Here is an 18681-nt window from a genome sequence, read left to right on the forward strand (position 1 = left end):
AGGCTACTTTAGGTGCCTTCCCTATTGAGTGAGTACCTAGTGCTGTTTGTTTTTTTTTAATCAATAGCAACAAAAAAAAAAAACCACGTCATCTAATTTGGTCTGTCTTGTGTGATTTCTCCCAGGAAACACAGCAAGATCCATTCCATCAGAAGCCTTGCTACACAGCCGTCAGAGCCAAATTCAGAAGTGCCGAAACAAGTCAGTGATGGTGTCAGCCGCTCTCATAGCTCTGTTTGCCACCAGACGTCCTCTGCTGAGGACCGGGTCTGCTTTTGAGGTCTTCGTCCTTCACCCTTCAGGGGTGTTTTCTGGGGAGTCGAGCTCTGTGCTCTGACCCCGGCAAGCCTCAGGCTCTGCACTCCTCAGCTCGGAAGCCTGGGCTCCGAGACCCCGGCCTGTATCCCTGCCCCTCTCCCTCCCACGCCCTTGCTCCCGAGGATGTTTCTCTGTTGGCCTGAGCTCAGCATAGGGCTGGTGGGCCCCCCAGAGCCAAGCCCACCCTCCTCCTCCAGCTGTGGCCGGGTGTCAGGAACCTAGTTCTCGAGGGATGGGTGTAGCTCCCCTTCGGTGCCAAGGTCAGAACCTCGCGCTGGCAGAGGACCAGGCGGCCAGTTCCCAGGGCTCGCGTTACACCGCAGCGCCCACAGTTGGCAGCCGAACCCATTATCACTCTTGCTCTGAGGGTGGCCAGAGCTCATTTGCCCCGAGCTGGTCTCTGGATGTGCTCTCAGGGTTTTCTCTACAGGAGAATAAGACCTTTGTTGGGGAAGCACACGAAGGCGATTTCATTGTGTGACTCCAAAGAGAGCCGTGACCAGCTCATTCCTGCCCTTGGGCATTGAAACAAAGATGGTTTCTGTCATTTGTCTGAAATCCGTGTCAACTGGCTTTGGGGGCCCCTGGGCGGGTGCCTTTCCTCTTCCCCCTGCCCCGACACCACCTCGGGAAGCCCCCTGTGGGCGGGAAGGGCGCTCTTGTTCCAAAGAAAACTCGGGAGACCCCGGGTCCTAGAATGCTGCGGCCCTGCCTCGCTTGGGCTGCCGGGGACCCTGAAAGAACATTCTGGAACCTGGCGAGACACCCCTGGGAGGGCCCGCTTAGTGCCAGGGCGCTTTGTTCCAGGACCGGAGGGTAGGCTTTCCCAAGCATTCCTTGGCCACTTGGTGCGCAAGGCTCTGCTATTCGTTAGACGCCGCGTCTTGCCTGCTCTCTCTTTGCGCTGGGGTCTAACGGCTCCCTTTTCTATCTCCCCCCACCCCCACCCCGCTTCTTCCCCCAGGCTCAGCAGAGTGTCAGCCTGACCCTCGGAGAAGGCTCTGAACCCCCGGGCGGCCAGAGCTGCCCGCAGGGCGGGGACCTGACCGCGGCGTCGGCCGAGGACGCTGAGCGGCAGCGCGGCCCCGGCCCGTCCAGGAGCCCGGCCGGGAGCGCGAAGGGAGACGGGGCCAGCGGGGCGGCGGCGGAGGAAGACGAGGAGCTCGTTAAGGACAGGCCCCAGCAGAGTAGGCCGCGGCCCCCGCAGCCAAGCACAGGTCCAGCATCCGAGGCTGCCCGAGGCAGCAGCGCGTCCATTCCTTTCATTGACTGCAGTGACGTAGACAGTGAATCCGACCTGCTCAGGGAGCACGCGTCCCGGTCCCAAACAAATGACAACTATGAGGCTGACGTGACCAGTGGCGTTTATCTGCCATCCAGGGATGATGAGAGGCGAATAGAGGCTAGGCCCCGGGCTGCCCCTCACCCTGCCAAGTCCTCCCGGCCCCCTTCCAGAGAATTCCTTGACGATGACTCAGCAGACCTCAGCTTCGATCTGAGTGGGAGCCCCAGACTCCCACGACACAGCTCTCTGATAGACGAGATGTTCAGAGGTTCAGGCGGTCACAGTCCCCTGGCCACTCCCTTGTCTCCCAGCAGCAGGAGTTCAAGTCCAAGTCTGAGCTGGGACAGGACCGGGTCTCAAGGCTATGTTTCTGAAACCACACATGACCACAGAGAGAGAGGTGTGGGAGGAGAGAGTTTCCCAAGCCAGGAGCCCCATTATGAAAACGGTTCCCCCAGCTCACAAAGGCCATACTTAAAGAATCTGAGGTATAACAAGTCAGAGACAGATCCACTCATTCTTAGCCAGGTAGCCTCAACCTCGGAGGCAATGGATATGCCTGATGGCCTTGGAAAGGGAGGCCTGGCTGGTTCAGGAGGTAGAATGCTAGCTAATGGTACACCTCTCATGGGTCCAGCCTCAAGGATGGCGCGGTCAGTGGGTACCACTGGCAAGGCACCTCTGCAAATGACCGAGGGTTCCACCAGCAGTGGAAGTGAATCCAGCGATTCAGATTCTGAAATGGTGAACCCTCTGAGCCAGCCCCTGGTGTTTGGCAACCCAGCCGTGCTGAGCTCCCCCTCCAGGGTGAGGACAAAGAAGTCCTTGGGTGGCCTGCCTCTGAACCAGGAGAGAGAGGAGGATGAATGAGGAGACAAGAGGACCAGTCCCCAAAGGTTGGAAACCTGGAGTCCAGGGTTTCCCTGGGGAGGATGAGTCCTAGCGGCTTGTTAATTTGTAATTGACATTTGTCACAGGGAGTTTTGGGCAGACGGGTTTGGATAGGCCATGCCTGACTTCTCAAATCTTTCAGACTAACAACTAAACGTATCATGACAAGTTTCTCTGATTATACCAAGAGCTTGTTTCTCTTTCTGGTTGAAGGTGAGGAAGAAATACTATTATGAATCTGATCCTGTGTTTAGTGTGTCTTATTTACATGGAAATTTTCTACGTATGTTCAATCATGTACACAGATCATTCTCCCATTTGGTTGAGTGTTGGGACTAAAGTGTCACTGAGGTCCCAGGAAGGGTGCAGGCTTTACTTTGAACCCCTTCTTTAAAAGAAGGACTGCTTTGCTATGCCTCATAAAGTGAGGAATTGACAAAATTCAAGGCCCAGTGTAAGTTGGTTGCTTGTTGAGGTGAAGCGTGGTTGAAATCTTAGTGAAGACTAATCAATATTTAAATCAGAAGCTTGTGGAATTCTTTCTCTTCTTTGCAGACTTCCGATGAAATGATATAAATCCTCATGAACTATAATTGGCGTGGGATTGCTGGTTTGGTTTGGGCAAATGTTAGTGATGCTTGAAGAAGCTGTAACTGGCTGTCAGAACCTCTTGGTGAAGCACAGAGATGCTTTGGAGTGATGACACAGGAGAAAGTAAGATCTCGAAGGGTGCATGCTATCGTCACCAAGAAGTTAGCAAACTCGGTGTCTGCCTTTGAATAGTGCACTCGGCTGAGAAGGACTGTTTCCCAGTCTCATGGCCTTTGGTTGATTTTTATGCATATTCTTAACATTCACACTCTCAGGAACAGTGTCTTCTCCCCGGATCAGTGACTTTGGGCTGTTTCTCTGTGCAGGAAAAAAAAGAAAGCGGAAGTATTGAGAGGTTTGGTTTCTTTTTAAATCGTCCCGCCTGTACCAGTGCCTTCCACCCAGTATTCTGCATTTCAGATGGAAGGTGGTTTGAACTTGCATTGCTTCTCAGCCTTAGCGGCACTTTGGAATCACCTGAGACATTTTTTAAATGGTTGCTGCCTGAGTCCTGACCTTAGAAATTGAGATATAATGGGTCTGGAGTGCCTCTTGGGCTCCCCAGATGGCTCTGCTAGGCAGCCAGGGTCATCTCTCGGCCACATGCTATTGCCTTCTAGAACCTAGTGGAATGTGATGAGAGGGTTAGCTGAAATGTTGGCTTGCTTGCCGAATAAGAAAAGCATTACAAATGAAATGTTTTTGGGTATTTTGGTACTTTGCCTGCTCTTTGGTACTTTTCAGTCTTTGGTACTTTTTAAAAAAAAAAAAAAAGATAAATTGTAGAACAAAAATTATAGATCCTAAGTAACTACAAAACTATTGGAAAGAGTTGTAACAGTGATCCATCCCTGGGGTGCCGCCTTGCCAGTGGCCTTATAAAAACTCATCATGTGGCTTTGTCATGAGGAAAAGCTAACTAAGCGTGTTTAGGAAACTGAGTAGAATTTGGCAGCAGCGTTGAACAAGCAAAAATATTGACAGACCCTGTGGTTCACATGTGACTGTCCACATGAATGTCAAGACATTGGTTTTAAAGATTCTGAAAACTTAATCCATTTTTATACACACTTTGGCTTCATCTTCCTAGTCATTTGATTCAGTGCATGATTGATGAATCAAATTGATTACTGGAAAGCTTGAAAGATGTTCATTGAAGTAGTCTCTTCATGTCTTGCTTTAGATTTACATATTTAACAGAGTCGCAGAATTTTAAAACCAGAAGGGACCTTAGAGGTCACCTAAGTTAAACCTTCATTTATTGTTAAGAAACCTTGTTCTGATGAAGGTAAGAGACTTCATGTTGTCCTATAGCTATTGCATGACAAAGCTAAGACCAGAGCCTTGGCCTCTAGACTTCAGTGTGTTACTCTTTGTGGTATCTTAATGTACTAGGAATTTTTGGATTCAATATTTTATTTTTTGACATTCTTGTGTGGATTAATAATTAAAATCATGAAGACTAGGAATCAGGTAGCCTTAGGTTGTTGAGTCCATACTAGGTAAGAGGAACTTCTGCTTTTTATTTTATGGGGTTTTTGCAGTTTATATCCCAATTTTGCTTTTCCTGTTTTGAACTTAGAAAAAGATGTCAACTTGCTATATAAAAAGTAGTCAAATGTGAGTTAAACAGAGTCACATTTGGAATCTGTGGTTTATTTGTGAAGGTGGTTTGCCCAAATGAGTTTTGTTTTTACCTCTAATCATATAGCAGTCTGATCATGAAATATGGAGGAGCAAAAGGTATGAACTTACCCGGCTTAGAATGTGAATCATCAGATGTAAATCCCAAAGCAAAACATATCCCACTGATTATCTTGTTGTGCTTTGGCCTAGAAGAAGTAGGCTTTTATCTAAAGTGTTTTCAAAAGCAACTGATCAACAGTGGTGTACGCAGTTCTGTGTTGACAAGATTTCCCACTTTTAGGGTCACTGGGAGAGTTTTTCTCGGGTTGGTTTTGTACCAGCCAAACAACCCAGTTTCTGCTTCTCCGCCAGTCTTTGTGAGAGTGGCAATTTTGCTGTGGTTCATGGTGCTTAGAGGAAAAGAGGGGCACAGGTGTGGGGTATAGTTTGTTCAAAAGTCACATGTTCTGAAGTGCTCAGAATATTAACTTGTTCCTCTGGGAGAGCTTGCCTGCACTGCGGGGGGAGTCAGCCTAAGTGTTCTGTGAGCCGGGCGGTAGAGCCAGTTCACTGAGGTGAGGTTGTCCGGGAAAGCCAACAGCCTCCACCCTCCCACCTTCCATGCTCCCTGCCTGTAGTGAGACTGGTCCCCAAGCCCTTCCCTGGCCTTTGCAATCTCCCTGTGTGGTCTGTGAAGGGCAGACACATCCATGAAGTTGAACTGAGTGCAGGGAGGTCAGAGATGGGCCTGAGTATAAACAGAATGGGCAGCAGAGATGACAGACCGTGAATTCTTTCAAATTTCCAAAGGATTTCCCAAGACCTGTCCACCAGTTTTTCTAAGGCAGTAGCTAGTGGAGGGGGTTGCCTGCACCAGCAAGGAAGCCAGGTCTTCAAGTTGTGGCTGCTGTATGCAATGATGTCTTCTTAAGGCCTTGGATGGAAAACAAGCCAGATATAGAAGCAGGAATGTTCAAGCCACTCAGGGCTACTCCAATGGCCTCCCTGCATTAATATCTTTTGCTCGGTAATATTTCAAAATATGTAAATTATAGACCCTTTTGCAGTAGATACTTTGTTGTTGCTCATTCAGGGCAAGATAAAAATGCAAGAAATGCTCGTAGCATAAAGAAATGCACTTAATGAGTTCCAGAACTCAACAACCGGTTGCCCCGGCTCCTTTACCAGTCATCTGTATGCCATTGACGACATTTTATTAGACAGGCATTTAATTAAAGAACGTCTGTTGGCCAGATTCTTCCCTGCGTGTGTGACTCATTTGGAAACTTCTCACGGATTTATCTCACCAAGTTGTGCTGCTGTGGCCTGCACTTACAATGTGAGTAATTCCCACTTGAGTCTTCAGAACCGCTTTGAAGATTCAAACCAAGCAATGTGATTTTTTTTTTTTTTTTTTTTTTGCAAAACCAAAATATAACATGAGCCTCTTGAAATTTCCACCAAGTATACGAAACCCAGCCTGTCCACAGTTGAATCAGAAAGCCCACTTGCATCTTAGCTCTCAAATCAGTTTGACTGTGTTGTCAAGCAGTTTCTAAAAGAAGAGACAATTAAAATATTAAGATGCCATTTTAAATTTTGTTAAAACTGGTGAACATGCATATCAGCTTCCCTTTTTCCTGTCTTTAACCTATGTGCCTATGTTTTTAATCAACTTTTTCCACTTAAAATGCTATTCCTACTTCAGCACAGTATGTTGCTGTTGTTCATTCGCTCAGTTGTGTCCAACTCTTTGTGATCCTGTGGACTGCAGCACGCCGGGCTTCCCTGTCCTTCATTATCTCCCATGGTTTGCTCACACTCATGTCCATTGAGTTGGTGATACCATCCAACCATCTCATCCTCTGTCACTGCCTTCCTGTCTTGCTCTCAACCTTTCCCAGCATCAGGGTCTTTTCCATTGAGTTGGCTCTTCACATCAGGAGGCCAAGCTATTGAAGCTTCAGCATCAGCCCTTCCAATGAATATTCATGGGTTTGGTGCAATTGAAGGCGTTAGTGAGTAACTGGACTACAGGTAGGCCCAGCCTTAAATTAAGAAACTTGGGGTCCTCCTCCTTATTAGGTTTGAGTTTATTTGCTTCTGTTTCGATCACTCTTCTTTGTCTGAGTCCTTATTTTTATTAACCAGAATTTAAAGAGCTCTCTGAGTTGCTTCCCCAAGAAAGGCTCTTTTGTTCTCCATCTTCTCCTTTGTACTGTATAAACATCCATCCTTTGAAGAGCTTAATGACTGTAAGGCTGGCCTTCCTCTAGTTTCCCGGGGATGAAGCTCAAGTTGACTTTAGAAGAACAACATGGATGTGAATAATGCAGGTCCATTTACACTTGGATATTTTTTCCGTAGTAAATAATACTGCACTACCCAATCCAAAGTTGGTTGAATCCGCAGATGCGAAAGTGTACATATATAACACAGAGGGCCAATTCCAAGTTACATGTGAATTTTCTACTGTTCAGAGGGTCTGCACCCCTGACCCCTGCAGCATTGTTCAAGGGTCAACTCTCTTGCTGCAGATTTTACAAATCAAACTGCAGAAGAATCTTTCAGCGCAACCTCTGCAGTAGAGTACGTTTCTTTTAACCTGGAAGAGGTGGACATTTTGAACTAAACCATTGCCAATAGCTCTCAGATGAGTTTTGCAGTCAGCCGTGTTAGCCAAGCGCATAAGAATGTATGGAAGGAAAGGTGCTAGTGGATGAGCTTCTGCAAGAAAGAAGTGACTCAAGAACTGGACTCTGGTGACGTGTAAAGAGTTCACAGGTGCCGTGTTTTCCTTGTGAGTCTAGTTCCGTCTGTCTCTGTTTAGTTCCGTGAAATGTAACGCAGGGAAATCGTTACACTGTGTATACCTCTCGCACCGGTTGCTGGTTTTTAAATTGAAGCCATGACTTTTGGATCAAAATAAGCATGCCACTTAATGTGGCAGCCTTTTTAAAAATAAAGAAATCATCATCATCATGAAAAGCAAAAATACCCATGATTTGGCCTAGTATCTTAGACATCAAAGATCAAAAGTGGCCTGATTTCCACCTGTTTGGACACATACTTGGAAAAGGACTATTACTGTTTCCTGGGAAACTTAGGGATTTTGAGTATTTCCTCTATGCATGGAAGTTGCAAATGCTGATTTATATGTCATAGATGTATCTGAGAGGAGGTGAGTTGAATCTTGTGGAAACAAAAAAAAAGGTCTTGCTTCATAAAATTCACACACATCACTCCAGTAAACATAGACGAACCCTCCAACATGGGGAACTTTTGTTTTTTCTTTTCCCATGAAAGCAGTTAAAACCCTGGCGGAACCTGGGGTAGAATGAGAAAATCTTCTTTTCCTAAAAGCTTTAAAAATCAAAGAGACCCTGATTTGTTCAGGATCGTTTCCGTATGGACGGACTAAACAATGCAGACATCACAGCTTAGCCTGAAAACAGCCTTTGGCAACCTTCTTGGCCTCTGGTGTTTAGTTATAACCTCTGGTAGAAGACAGCTCCTTGGCATCTTGGTGTGGGTGCTAGCTCAGATTACCCTGATACATCTTGGGGTGGTTTTACATTTGAAAGTAGGGAGGATTAAAATCTCATAGCAGTTGACATGGATTATCCGATCTAAGGGTATACTCGAGAGCCGGTGTGGAAGGTTAGCTAGCTCCTAGGCAGATACTGTTGATGTAAACATGGAAATGGTCCTAGGAATTGCGTGAGCTTGCTGCTAGGGGCCAGGTGCAAAGACTTCAGGCTGTTGAAGAGTAGTAGTTAGAAATCACTGCCGAGTGCAACGTAAACCAGATAGTAAGGAGAGAGGATCAGTGTGTGTGTGTGTGTGTGTGGTTGTGTGTGTGTGTGTGTGGTTGTGTGTGTGTGTGTGTGTGTGTGTGGTAGAAAAGCATCGAAAGAGGTGGAGGTGTTAGTTTGAGAGTTTGGAAGCAATGCTTTTCCTTTATTATAAGCTGGGGTTTTTGACGGCCTCTCAAATAGGAAATAATAGAGGGATCATTTTGGAACCTGTGATGGGTCTGTAATTTTCACAGATGACCTTTCTGGCTCATGAAACTAGGCCAACAATTGCTTTTTCCTGGGCCTGGAAGTTCCTTTGTAAGAAAGCAAGCATTTGTCACTCTGCCCCCAGTGGTTTATAGAAAGACCAAAGACAAGCCTTCCCTAGTTGAGGACACACCCCCGCTGCCGTCTACACTCGCACCTGAATGGCCAGTGGATTCAGTCCCTTGCCCTCACCTCCTTTCTGCCTGGAAAGTTGCCATGAAAACCTAACTAACCCCATCTCACAAGCTTGGCCTTTATTATTAACCCAATTCCCTTCTGTTCTTTCTGTGTGCATATGTAATTTATTAAAAATTGCTAATACACTAAATTAATTTTACAATAGACAAGGCTGGGGACTTCATTCTCATTTTTGTCATTTGTTTAATCGAGTTGAGAAAACATTTTTCTGTCGTGCCATGGTATGCCCTGGATGGTCAGCATGTACCTACCTAAAAGAAAGCTTTATTTTTTTTCCCCAATGTTCTGTCTTTATCCTCGGAGCACGGTGTACCTTCTGTTCCCTGCATTGTTGGAGCACTGTCTGACGTCTTTTTTTTTTTTTTTTTTAACATGACTGAATACCAATTTGTACTTGGAATACCTGTTTCTTCTAGAATACAGTGATCCTGCTCACTAAACATCAAGCTTTACCATGGAGACATCCTGAGCGGTCTTGCTCGGTGGTACCGTATTTCACTAAAGGTGGGGAAATCGAAGATGAACAGGACGGACTTCATTTTCCTGACTTCGTCTTCTCCAGGCCTGCCTTTCATACTGTGTGGGGTGGCCTTTGGAAGTGAGCAGGATCTCTGTAGTGCGGGGGCATGGCAGGGCTCATGGAAACAGAGAGCATCTGTGAAGGAGCTTACATAGGGGAGCTCAGACAGCTAGCCAAAAGATTGGCTTCCTATTGTTCAGTGGGAGCATCTATTCCAATAGGCTTCCCAGGTGGCGCTAGTGGTAAAGAATCCACCTGCAGTGCAGGAGACTCAAGAGGCGTGGGTTTGATCCCTGGGTCTGGAAGATCCCTTGGAGGAGGACACGGCAACCACTCCAGTATTCTTGCCTGGAAAAGAGTCTCATGGACAGAGGAGCCTGGTGGACTACACTCCATGGGGTCACAAAGAGTCGAACACGACTGAGCAGCTAAGCACACATGCACATCTCTATTCCAAAGGGACTGGCAAACTTTATATAGCTTATAAGAGTTTAGCTGTGCGTTTTGTTAGGGAATCGGGTAGGTAGAAATGTAGAGAAAACTTGGTGATTCCGCCCTAGTTGGCGTCTTGTGGCCAATGAGCTGTTCTGAGTAATGGTTTGCTATCTACCCAGAATGTAGGCTCTCACAGATACTGTCTGATTCCATCTTCTCGCCATGGCTGAGCACAGTATCTCACTAAAGCATGGGTTTACTCCACTGGGATGGTAGCTGGTTTCTCCAGTAACAGTGAACTCGGTGATTCTTTAAGCAGAGAAGGCCAAACTCATGTCATGGTGTATGCACGGGATTAATAGCTCTTGTCAATCTCACCCAAAAGAGGGTTGTACTTGACCTAACAGGTATCTTGCTGTAAAAACTGTCAATTGTAACTGTTCTTTGCTACTGATGGCTGAAGCTTTGTTCTAAGTACAAGATGGTGTTTTTCACTGGTTCAAAGCACCGTGTACCCCAGCCCAGCCACTGTGACCCCTGCCACCGCCATATTCTCCCATTAGCAGCATTTCTCTCTATTTTTCTGCAACTTGCACCACTGTTGCTTCTCTGAATTGCTTCATGATGAACAGTAACGCTGATGTTTGGCTGCTTGTAAAACTTTTCTTCAAGGAACTTGGTCTAAGAAGCACGTACATTTCCCACAACAACCTAAGCTGTCAAGAAGAAGGCAACCCTGCTATGATTGGTAATCCTGTAATCTGGTTTTTCTTATGGAATCTTGTAATTTCAATGAAATACTGTCAGCCCTTTTTCCCCCTCACATATTCCATTGGGGTGGGATCCAGCTTCGTTATCAGACTAGAATGAATCATGCTTGTTCTGGAAACTAGCCATGAATCAATACAATACTGACCTTTTTTTTTTTTTTTTTGATAACTGGCTTTCAAATGCAGCCATCTCCAAAGAAACTTTGTCTTCTCTTTTAGAGGGAGACTCTGGATTTAGAAAGAGCCTTTTTAAAAATAAATGAAAACCTGCATCTGTAATGTATTTTCTACATGTGCCTTTGAAGCACGTCGTGGGTACATAGAGATACAATCTCCTATATCTTAGAACCAAATAACAGAAGACAAGTAATGTTGGAAGAATGACATTTAGAAGCTTGCCAAATGTGTAACTCTGGGGGAAATACTGAGGAACCTACATGGGTATTTTTTTAATCATTGTACTCTCTAAATTTTGGAAAGAGGATTTGAGAAAGCCATCGACGGTCTTGTTTTCATCAGGATTCTTGATCTCAGATATTTTTGTATTTCACACACCTGTGGATTACTGTTTTAAAGTTGTCAGGTTTTCTCATTCACTCCTTAACAGGAAAAATAACACTTACCTAATTAAAAGCGAGGATTCCCAATTTATTGGCTAATTTAAAACAGGGCAGGTACAACCAGGTGTTCGAAATGCCATTTTTTTATGACTCGAAAAACAGAAAATTCTCTTTTCCCAGGCTGTGTGAGTTGGCTCTTAAGCCTTTAATAGAGTCGGAGGAAGAGATGGCTATCTGGTGGCTTGTGCCTAGTCCCAGAAGGGGAAGGAGGGTGCGAGTCTGGCTTGTTGACCATAAACTGTGATCCTGCTGTTTAGGTGCCTCTGCCGCAGAGTTGGTGGAGAGACGCCCCAGTGTAGGTGAGGCTGCAAACCCAGCTCCCCGTGTGCAGCCAGAGAGAAGAATTACGAATGTATTTTACATTAAAGTGATAAGCCATTTTCCAGGCTGGATGATACACTGGAATCCATAAATACTGCAGTGCTAATTTGAAGTTCCATAATTGTCCATGTCATGAGAATGTGTACATGTAAAAGGGTTTTCAAAAGCAATTACCAGAAATGCCTCCCTCGAGAGTAACGTTGGTGAAGGTGTGTTTAGTCCTTGGGAGTGACATAAATTCATCCCGCTGGTTACAGCTGAAGGGTAAGGGAGGGGTGTCAGGAAGTTATCTGGTACAGGTAAAGGACCTGAAGGTTATAAACCAGAAATGTAACTGAATACTAAAATCATGTAGGGTGATTTCTAAAAATAGGGGAAATTTTTTTTTTTTAAAGAATCAAAAGCTTCCAGATTTTCAAGGTATAACTGATCTTTTTCTAATCTCTTCATACTCTTTTCTACCCATTGCCTTAATAACCAGGTGCTTTTCTCAGATGACACCCCCTCCAGTTATTTACCTAGAGCCCCTTGCTGAAAGAAGTTCCTTTGTGTCAGTGAAGGAGATGTATAACCTTGTGTCAAGGAGGAAAATGATACAATCCCCAGGCATTAATATGTTCAGGGGTACCAGTGCCTGCCAGTCGCCATTTCTCCTCAGCGTGCAGGGCTGCGCCTTCAAGGCAGATGACAGGCTGTGTGATGAGAGCAGGCTTTATGAAGCTGCAGAAATCTGGCAAACTCATTTTATCTAACACCGCCATGTTTGCTTGCCCCCCCCTTTTTTTTTTTAGAATGGACTACTTCAGTGAAAATTGGTTACATGTAGCTCTGATAACCGTGACCTCAGACATTGACGTTTGGGTCACAGGTCCTCACTGTGGACCAAGGGCAGGCCCCTTGTGGACATCAGTTTGTACAGACCCTTGCCACACACTGGCTCATAGTCAAAAGAGAATTTTAATTACTCATCAAGCTGCCAAATTCTACTAATGACTCCCGTCCGCATATTCCACTGGCTGCTGAATGGTAAATGAGCCTACCTGCTTATGTTTGCAACCCTGTCATCCTTGAATTTGCAAAGCCTTGAGGAGTTTCTCTTGCAAGGGGAGGAAAGAGGCTATTCTTCACGGATGTGGCTCAGATTGGTAAAATCCAGCTTCAGAGTTTTGGATCCTTCCCCTCGTTAGCATTGCAGATAGATTTCTAGAACAGGCTGCTTGGTATTTATTGACTTCTTGGTCTTAGTGTCATCGCCTTGGCTTTCTTGGGCCCCATGATCAGACACAAAGCCAGCTGAAGTAACCTCTCTGGAAATGGACTTTGTCTACTGTAATTTGGTCCTCCTCCAGAGTTGTGTATTGCACGTGTAATGTTGGTGACACACGCATCTTCAGGCCACATGATAAGTGAAAATGTAGCTGAACCCAGAACTCTAGGACTCTAGAACTCCCCGACTCTACCTAGGAACCCAGTTACCATCAGGCTCACTCTCAGTGAGTGCCCCACTTTCTGATTCCTGTCTCCAGTGTGGTCCTATGGGGAGCCTTCTAGATAGCTATCTTCTCTGCCACGTGTCCTGCCTTCGTGGCAGCGTGACACCTCTCCAAGAGCCCTCATCTGTTAGATCGTCCTTCCTGCCCACTGGGTCTACCAAACCGAAGCGTCCCCGGGGGAATTCACAGCAGCAACAACAGCTTTCGACCTTGGAGGGTGGATGTGGTTGCACTCGAGTGTGTTCACCCTCATTCTCTCCCTCGCGATGTGGCAGCTGGTTTTTGATCTGCTGCTGGATATGGTCCAAGGCTTCCTTGGTACTATCTCCCCACCCACACTCCTCATCCACGCTAGCCTTCTAACTGCTTTTTGTTCTTGGCTCCAACTCTTTGAATGACGAGGCAAGTGCTTTTTCTGTCCGCGTCACTGCAGATTCAAGGCCCAGCACGGTCTCACTTAAACTGCCTCACCTGGTCTCACACACTGTGAGAACTGAAGGTAAGCCCCCACATTGTGCCAGATGTGAACAAATAAAAAGTGACTCTCCAGCAGCGACTCACAAATGCATGAAATGTTTCGATCTCCAGACTGCCAGAATTTCTCTTTTTCTAATTCCTCTTTGTAGTGATAACATTTTTCTTTTTGTGATTCTTTTTTTTTCTTAAGAGAATAGCATAGTACCTTGAATCAATTACAGTTATGATTGTTGTCACTATTTCTATTTGACAAGTTCAAATTCTCTCAAAATTATTGTACTCAGTTGTGCACTGGTGTCAATAAAATTGACATTTGTGAAGCAATTTCTGGCCTTTTTCTCCGGGTTTTCCTGGGTCTGGTGGTGTGAGAGGGGCGACTGGGTCTTTGTCTAACATCAGGACTTTGTTATAATGATGTTTATGAAAATGCAAGGCATTGAAATGGAGGGTTTTTTTTTTTTTAATGCAAACTTCTGGAATCTAACTTTTCCTGACATTTTCTGATCTTGTTCTTCAAGGATGATTGTACTGACCAATAGTCAGTGGGCAGGATGTCTGCTTTCTGTTTTTGTGGGCGTGGTGGCTTTTCTCCCCATGCGTAGGTGACACAGCTAGCTGGGCGACCTGAGACTGGGTGGGCCTGGTGGGGGTTTCTGCATGGTTCATTTTTACTGGGGTCACGTTCACGACCCAACTCCAGCAGCTCCATTTGAGGCGGACCTATCTTGTAATGTCCAAGCAAATATGAATGAATCCAGAGAGACAGGATAGAGGTGAAAAAACTGGGGAATTCCCAGAAAACTGCCCTTCACCTCTCTCCCCGACCTTCTTGATACTGGGCTGAGTAGCCACAACCATGAAACTGGATATTGGAAAATAGAGAAAGCATTCACGTAGTTTTTCTCTATGATGGTAACTGACAGGGCTGCAGGCTACTTAAACTGTGTTCATCCTAATCCTAGTTTCTGCATGAGAATTATAGATCTGTAGGCCGAAACATTTGAGCTTAGAAGTAGATTTTGAAACATCCCACTTAGTTTCAATAGGTTAAGGTATTGGTACTTGCAAAATTCTGTTGGCAAAGAGTTTTCATGTGCATGTCATCTCATCTGGTTGACTCATAATGGGTAATTATACATTTTACCCAGTTATACAATTTACATATATCCGTTATCGTTTTCAGAGGAATAACTACCTGTCGTTTTTTGACTCAAAAGGGGGAATTGTGACAATGTGATAACCTCCAGCTTTGCATTTTTAAATGATCACCTTTGCTATAATTGTGATACTAGTGTTTCTGTCCCAAACAGTGAGAGAGACATGGAGTGCCATCACCAGGTATAACCAGCTTGCTTCTGTTCTTCGTAGAATGGGGAGGTAGCTGCTTTCCCTTTCTTTAGCTGTGAACATTGTTCCAAGACGTAGTCTGTCCTGGGTGTCCCAAGTCCTTTAGTCTTCTATTAGAATAGCACTATTTTCTAGTCATTTTCCACATCTCTTTGTGATATAGACCCTGTGTCTTTCTCAAGTAATTCTTAAGACATTAAGGAAGTAGTTAGGAGATGAAGATGCTATTTGCAGATACACAATGCTTTTAAAACTATTGTAATTATGCTCTACGCAGAGTTCTCCAGCTTATCATTAATGATGTAACTGTGGTTCCACTGAATGGTGTCTTAAGGATGAAGGCTGCTGAAACTTAGGGAAAAAACTAGAAAGTCATGGAGGGCATTTTAAGCGTGCCGTATAGTAATATAGTAGTCTAAGCTTCTAAAGGTTTGAAAAGGTGAAAATTGTAAGTGGAGACTGGGTCCCAGAAGAAATTACTTTTTTTTTTTTTTTTTAATACTTCTCATCCCAAACAGGCTCCCTGACTGGCAGCCCTCACCTTTCAGAGCTGTCCATCAACTCGCAGGGAGGAACGGCGCCCACCAACGCCATCCTGTCGCCCAACCTGAGCCCTGACACCAAGCAGGCCTCCCCCTTGGTCAGCCCCCTGCTGAATGACCAGGCAGGCCCCCGGGCTGAGGACGAGGACGATGGCCGGAGAAAGGTATGAGGACTGGCAGGCACTCATCTGTTGATTTTTTTGTTTTTTTTTAATTCCAATAATTTGCTCAGTGGTAAAGAATCCACCTGCTAATGCAAAGGACACGAGTTTGATCCCTGATTTGGGAAGATCCCCTGGAGAAGGAAATAGCAACCCACCCTAGTACACTTAGCCTGGGAAATCCCATGGACAGAGGAGCCCGACAGACTATAGTCCATGGAGTCGCAGAGTCGGACACGACTTCGTGACAGAACAACAGCGATCAAGTAGAATCATGCAGTGTCTGTGCCTTTGTGACTGGCTTATTTCCTTGAGCAGAACATCGAGGTTTATGCATGTTGTAGCCTGCATCAGAATTTCCTTCTTTTTTAAGGCTGGCTGGTCTTCTGTGGTCTGGAGGGTACCACAGTTTGTGTATCCATCCACCCACTGATGGACAGTTGAGTTGTTTCCTCCATTTGGCTGTTTTGCCTAATGTTCTGGGAACACTGGTGCACAAGTATCTGGTCTCATCTCTGCTTCATGTGTATCCCCAGAGGTGGAATGGGGTGGACTCCTGTAGGAAGTAAGCGGGATGGGCAACAACAGGGGATTGGTTTCCTTTTCCTGACTGTTTAAAGAGAAGCAAAACCAATGGTAGACCTCGCTAAGGCAGTGCCACCCGCCCCCCTAACAGGGACTCTGCCTGCTGCCACCCTGGCCCTTTAGATCAGCCACTTTCATGTTCCCAGGAGCAACGTAACTTCTGCTTCCTAAAAACCAATACCACCAGCCCATGATGCCCAGGACAAAGGCTGCCCTGGTTCTTTTTCATTCATTTCTTGAAGGCTGCATCACTCTGATACTATCCTAATTAATTAGATTTTCAGGCGCCCAGTTTTGAATGAACAGTCTTCAGTGGTAACTGACACACTCACTTGAGTTCTTTCACTGCCGGTAGGATTTACTTGGAAGGAAACATTCCTAGACAATTTTCTCATCATAGAAACTCATTCTTTATTCTAGTTCCTCTCGCACAAAAAGGAGAATAAGAGTTTATTTAGCCTTGATACCAACCAACCAAAGATCGTAAGTTAGCAATGCATCACTTTGGTTAGGACTTTCTTATAACTAGGACTGTTTTAGAAACTGAGGCTCAAATTATTGTGTCTTTTTTCTTTTTATGAATTTTGCAGAGATTCCCAACTGACAAAGCATACTTCATTGCTAAAGAAGTCTCCACCACTGAGAGGACATATCTGAAGGATCTTGAAGTCATCACTTCGGTATGCGTAGCATTTCCCCTAAAGCGTTAAATTACATAATTTATCTTGACTAAAACTCAGCTTTAGGAGACAAGCTGGATCTAATTAAATATCAGGTTCTCCGACTCCAGTTAAAAGGATTTTAGTCCTGAGTTGTACAAATTAGGCAATAATGGTATGTTTAATTTGGAATATGCCCTAAAAAGGTTTTATAATTGTGATTTTTTAAGTGCAAAGGAAGGAAGTTTCTAAAGTGGAGAAATTTAATGTTAAACGTTTCACTGAATGTACTGCCTGCACTGATGCAGAACTTTGTGTGTTTTGCCTCATATTTTTCTTGAGAGAGACCTCAGAGGTGAAAGGGAAACCTCGTTTTATCTCTGATAATAAATTGAGCCATGTCAGCAAAATCTGCCTCAAAGACTGCCTTTTATCATTTTAATCCGTCTTGTTCAGTCTTAGAAACAAATTCAAAGCATGGTGGCAGATGTCTTTATGACCCTGGATTCTGGAAAGGAGCTAGGCAACTGCAGGTCAATTGGAATGGTCTGGTGTCTGCTTCTAGAGCAGGCGCTCAGCAGTCCTCGTGGGGCCCAGCCCAGCCTTCGCTCGGCGAGATGAGTGGTGAGCATGCTGGCAGAGGCATCACCTCTTTGGTTCAGCCACCTTTCTGCTCAGCGTCTCAACAAAGGAAGAGCGACAGAAGTTTCTTCAGGACTGAACTGAGGGCGTACGGGGGCATAAATCAGGGGTGACCCAGGAGTTGGCCATAATGGAAGTTTTGATTTGAGTAGCTGCTCACTTCAGAGATTTCTCCTGGCTTCAACAGTACTTGGTAACAAATTTCAGGAGGCGGTAATGCAGAGATGGTCCTTCTTACTCCATCTAATGAAAGGAAGGAAAACAGAAAAGCTTCAAAGCCCTTGATGCTCTTGAAATCCTACGGACGCGGCAGGAGAGCCCTTATGTCTCCAAGCGTGGTGGGCTGTACCTCCGAAGAGCTGCAGACCTTGGTTCTTCACCTCTATGCCTCTAAATGCACCCTCTTTTTTATTCCCAGTGGTTTCAGAGCACAGTGAGCAAAGAGGACTCCATGCCCGAAACCTTGAAAAGTCTCATATTCCCGAATTTTGAACCTTTGCACAAATTTCATACAAATTTTCTCAAGGAAATTGAGCAACGACTTGCCCTGTGGTAAGTACAATTCTGGCTGACCGTTCTGCCTCATCCCCACCACCCTCCTCTTTCTTTCTCTATTTCTCATTTTATTTTTATGTTGTTCCGATAATGAAATGAATCCCACAGAATACAGTCATGTCTTCTGAAAGGTTGATGAGAATTATAAAGAGTAGAGGCAGAAGAGGAACGTTTAGTGTGTTGGTAATATTTTACTGGTGCTTGCTTTATAGCCATTTAAGTATCATCCGTCTCACGCTGTTCTCAGTGTTATATTTCACAGTGTTTATAAAGAGTGCTTTGAAAAATAGACCCCGTAGGGACTTCCCTGGCAGTCTTTTAGTTAAGACTCCACACTTCTACTGCAGGGGGCAAGGGTCTGATCCTAGTTGGGGAACTAAGATCCCACCTGCTGTGTGGTATGGCCAAAAAAAAAAAAAAAAAAGCAGAACCCCGTACCTCACACATGCATACATTTTTACCTTGATTCCCACTACTAAGAATTTATCTTAAGGTTGCTCTCTAATATGTGAAATGACAAATGGCAATGATATCCATGACAGAATTAAAAGATTGGAACTGACCTAAATACTCAGGAAGAG

At 45.1% G+C, this 18681-nt stretch overlaps 1 protein-coding gene across 2 annotated transcripts in view; it reads left to right on the forward strand.

Moving 5' to 3' along the window:
- Window positions 1-18681, forward strand: part of FARP1 (FERM, ARH/RhoGEF and pleckstrin domain protein 1) — a 309083-nt gene that overhangs the window by 253210 nt on the left and 37192 nt on the right. For both annotated transcript variants that reach the window (XM_061435251.1, XM_061435252.1), the window contains exons 12-16: window positions 126-201; window positions 1283-1535; window positions 15475-15662; window positions 16835-16924; window positions 17964-18097. In XM_061435251.1, coding sequence (XP_061291235.1) covers window positions 126-201; window positions 1283-1535; window positions 15475-15662; window positions 16835-16924; window positions 17964-18097 — 741 coding nt within the window. The remainder of the gene's footprint in view (window positions 1-125; window positions 202-1282; window positions 1536-15474; window positions 15663-16834; window positions 16925-17963; window positions 18098-18681) is intronic.

The sequence above is a fragment of the Bos javanicus genome, chromosome 12, assembly GCF_032452875.1.
Source record: "Bos javanicus breed banteng chromosome 12, ARS-OSU_banteng_1.0, whole genome shotgun sequence".
NCBI lineage: Eukaryota > Metazoa > Chordata > Mammalia > Artiodactyla > Bovidae > Bos > Bos javanicus.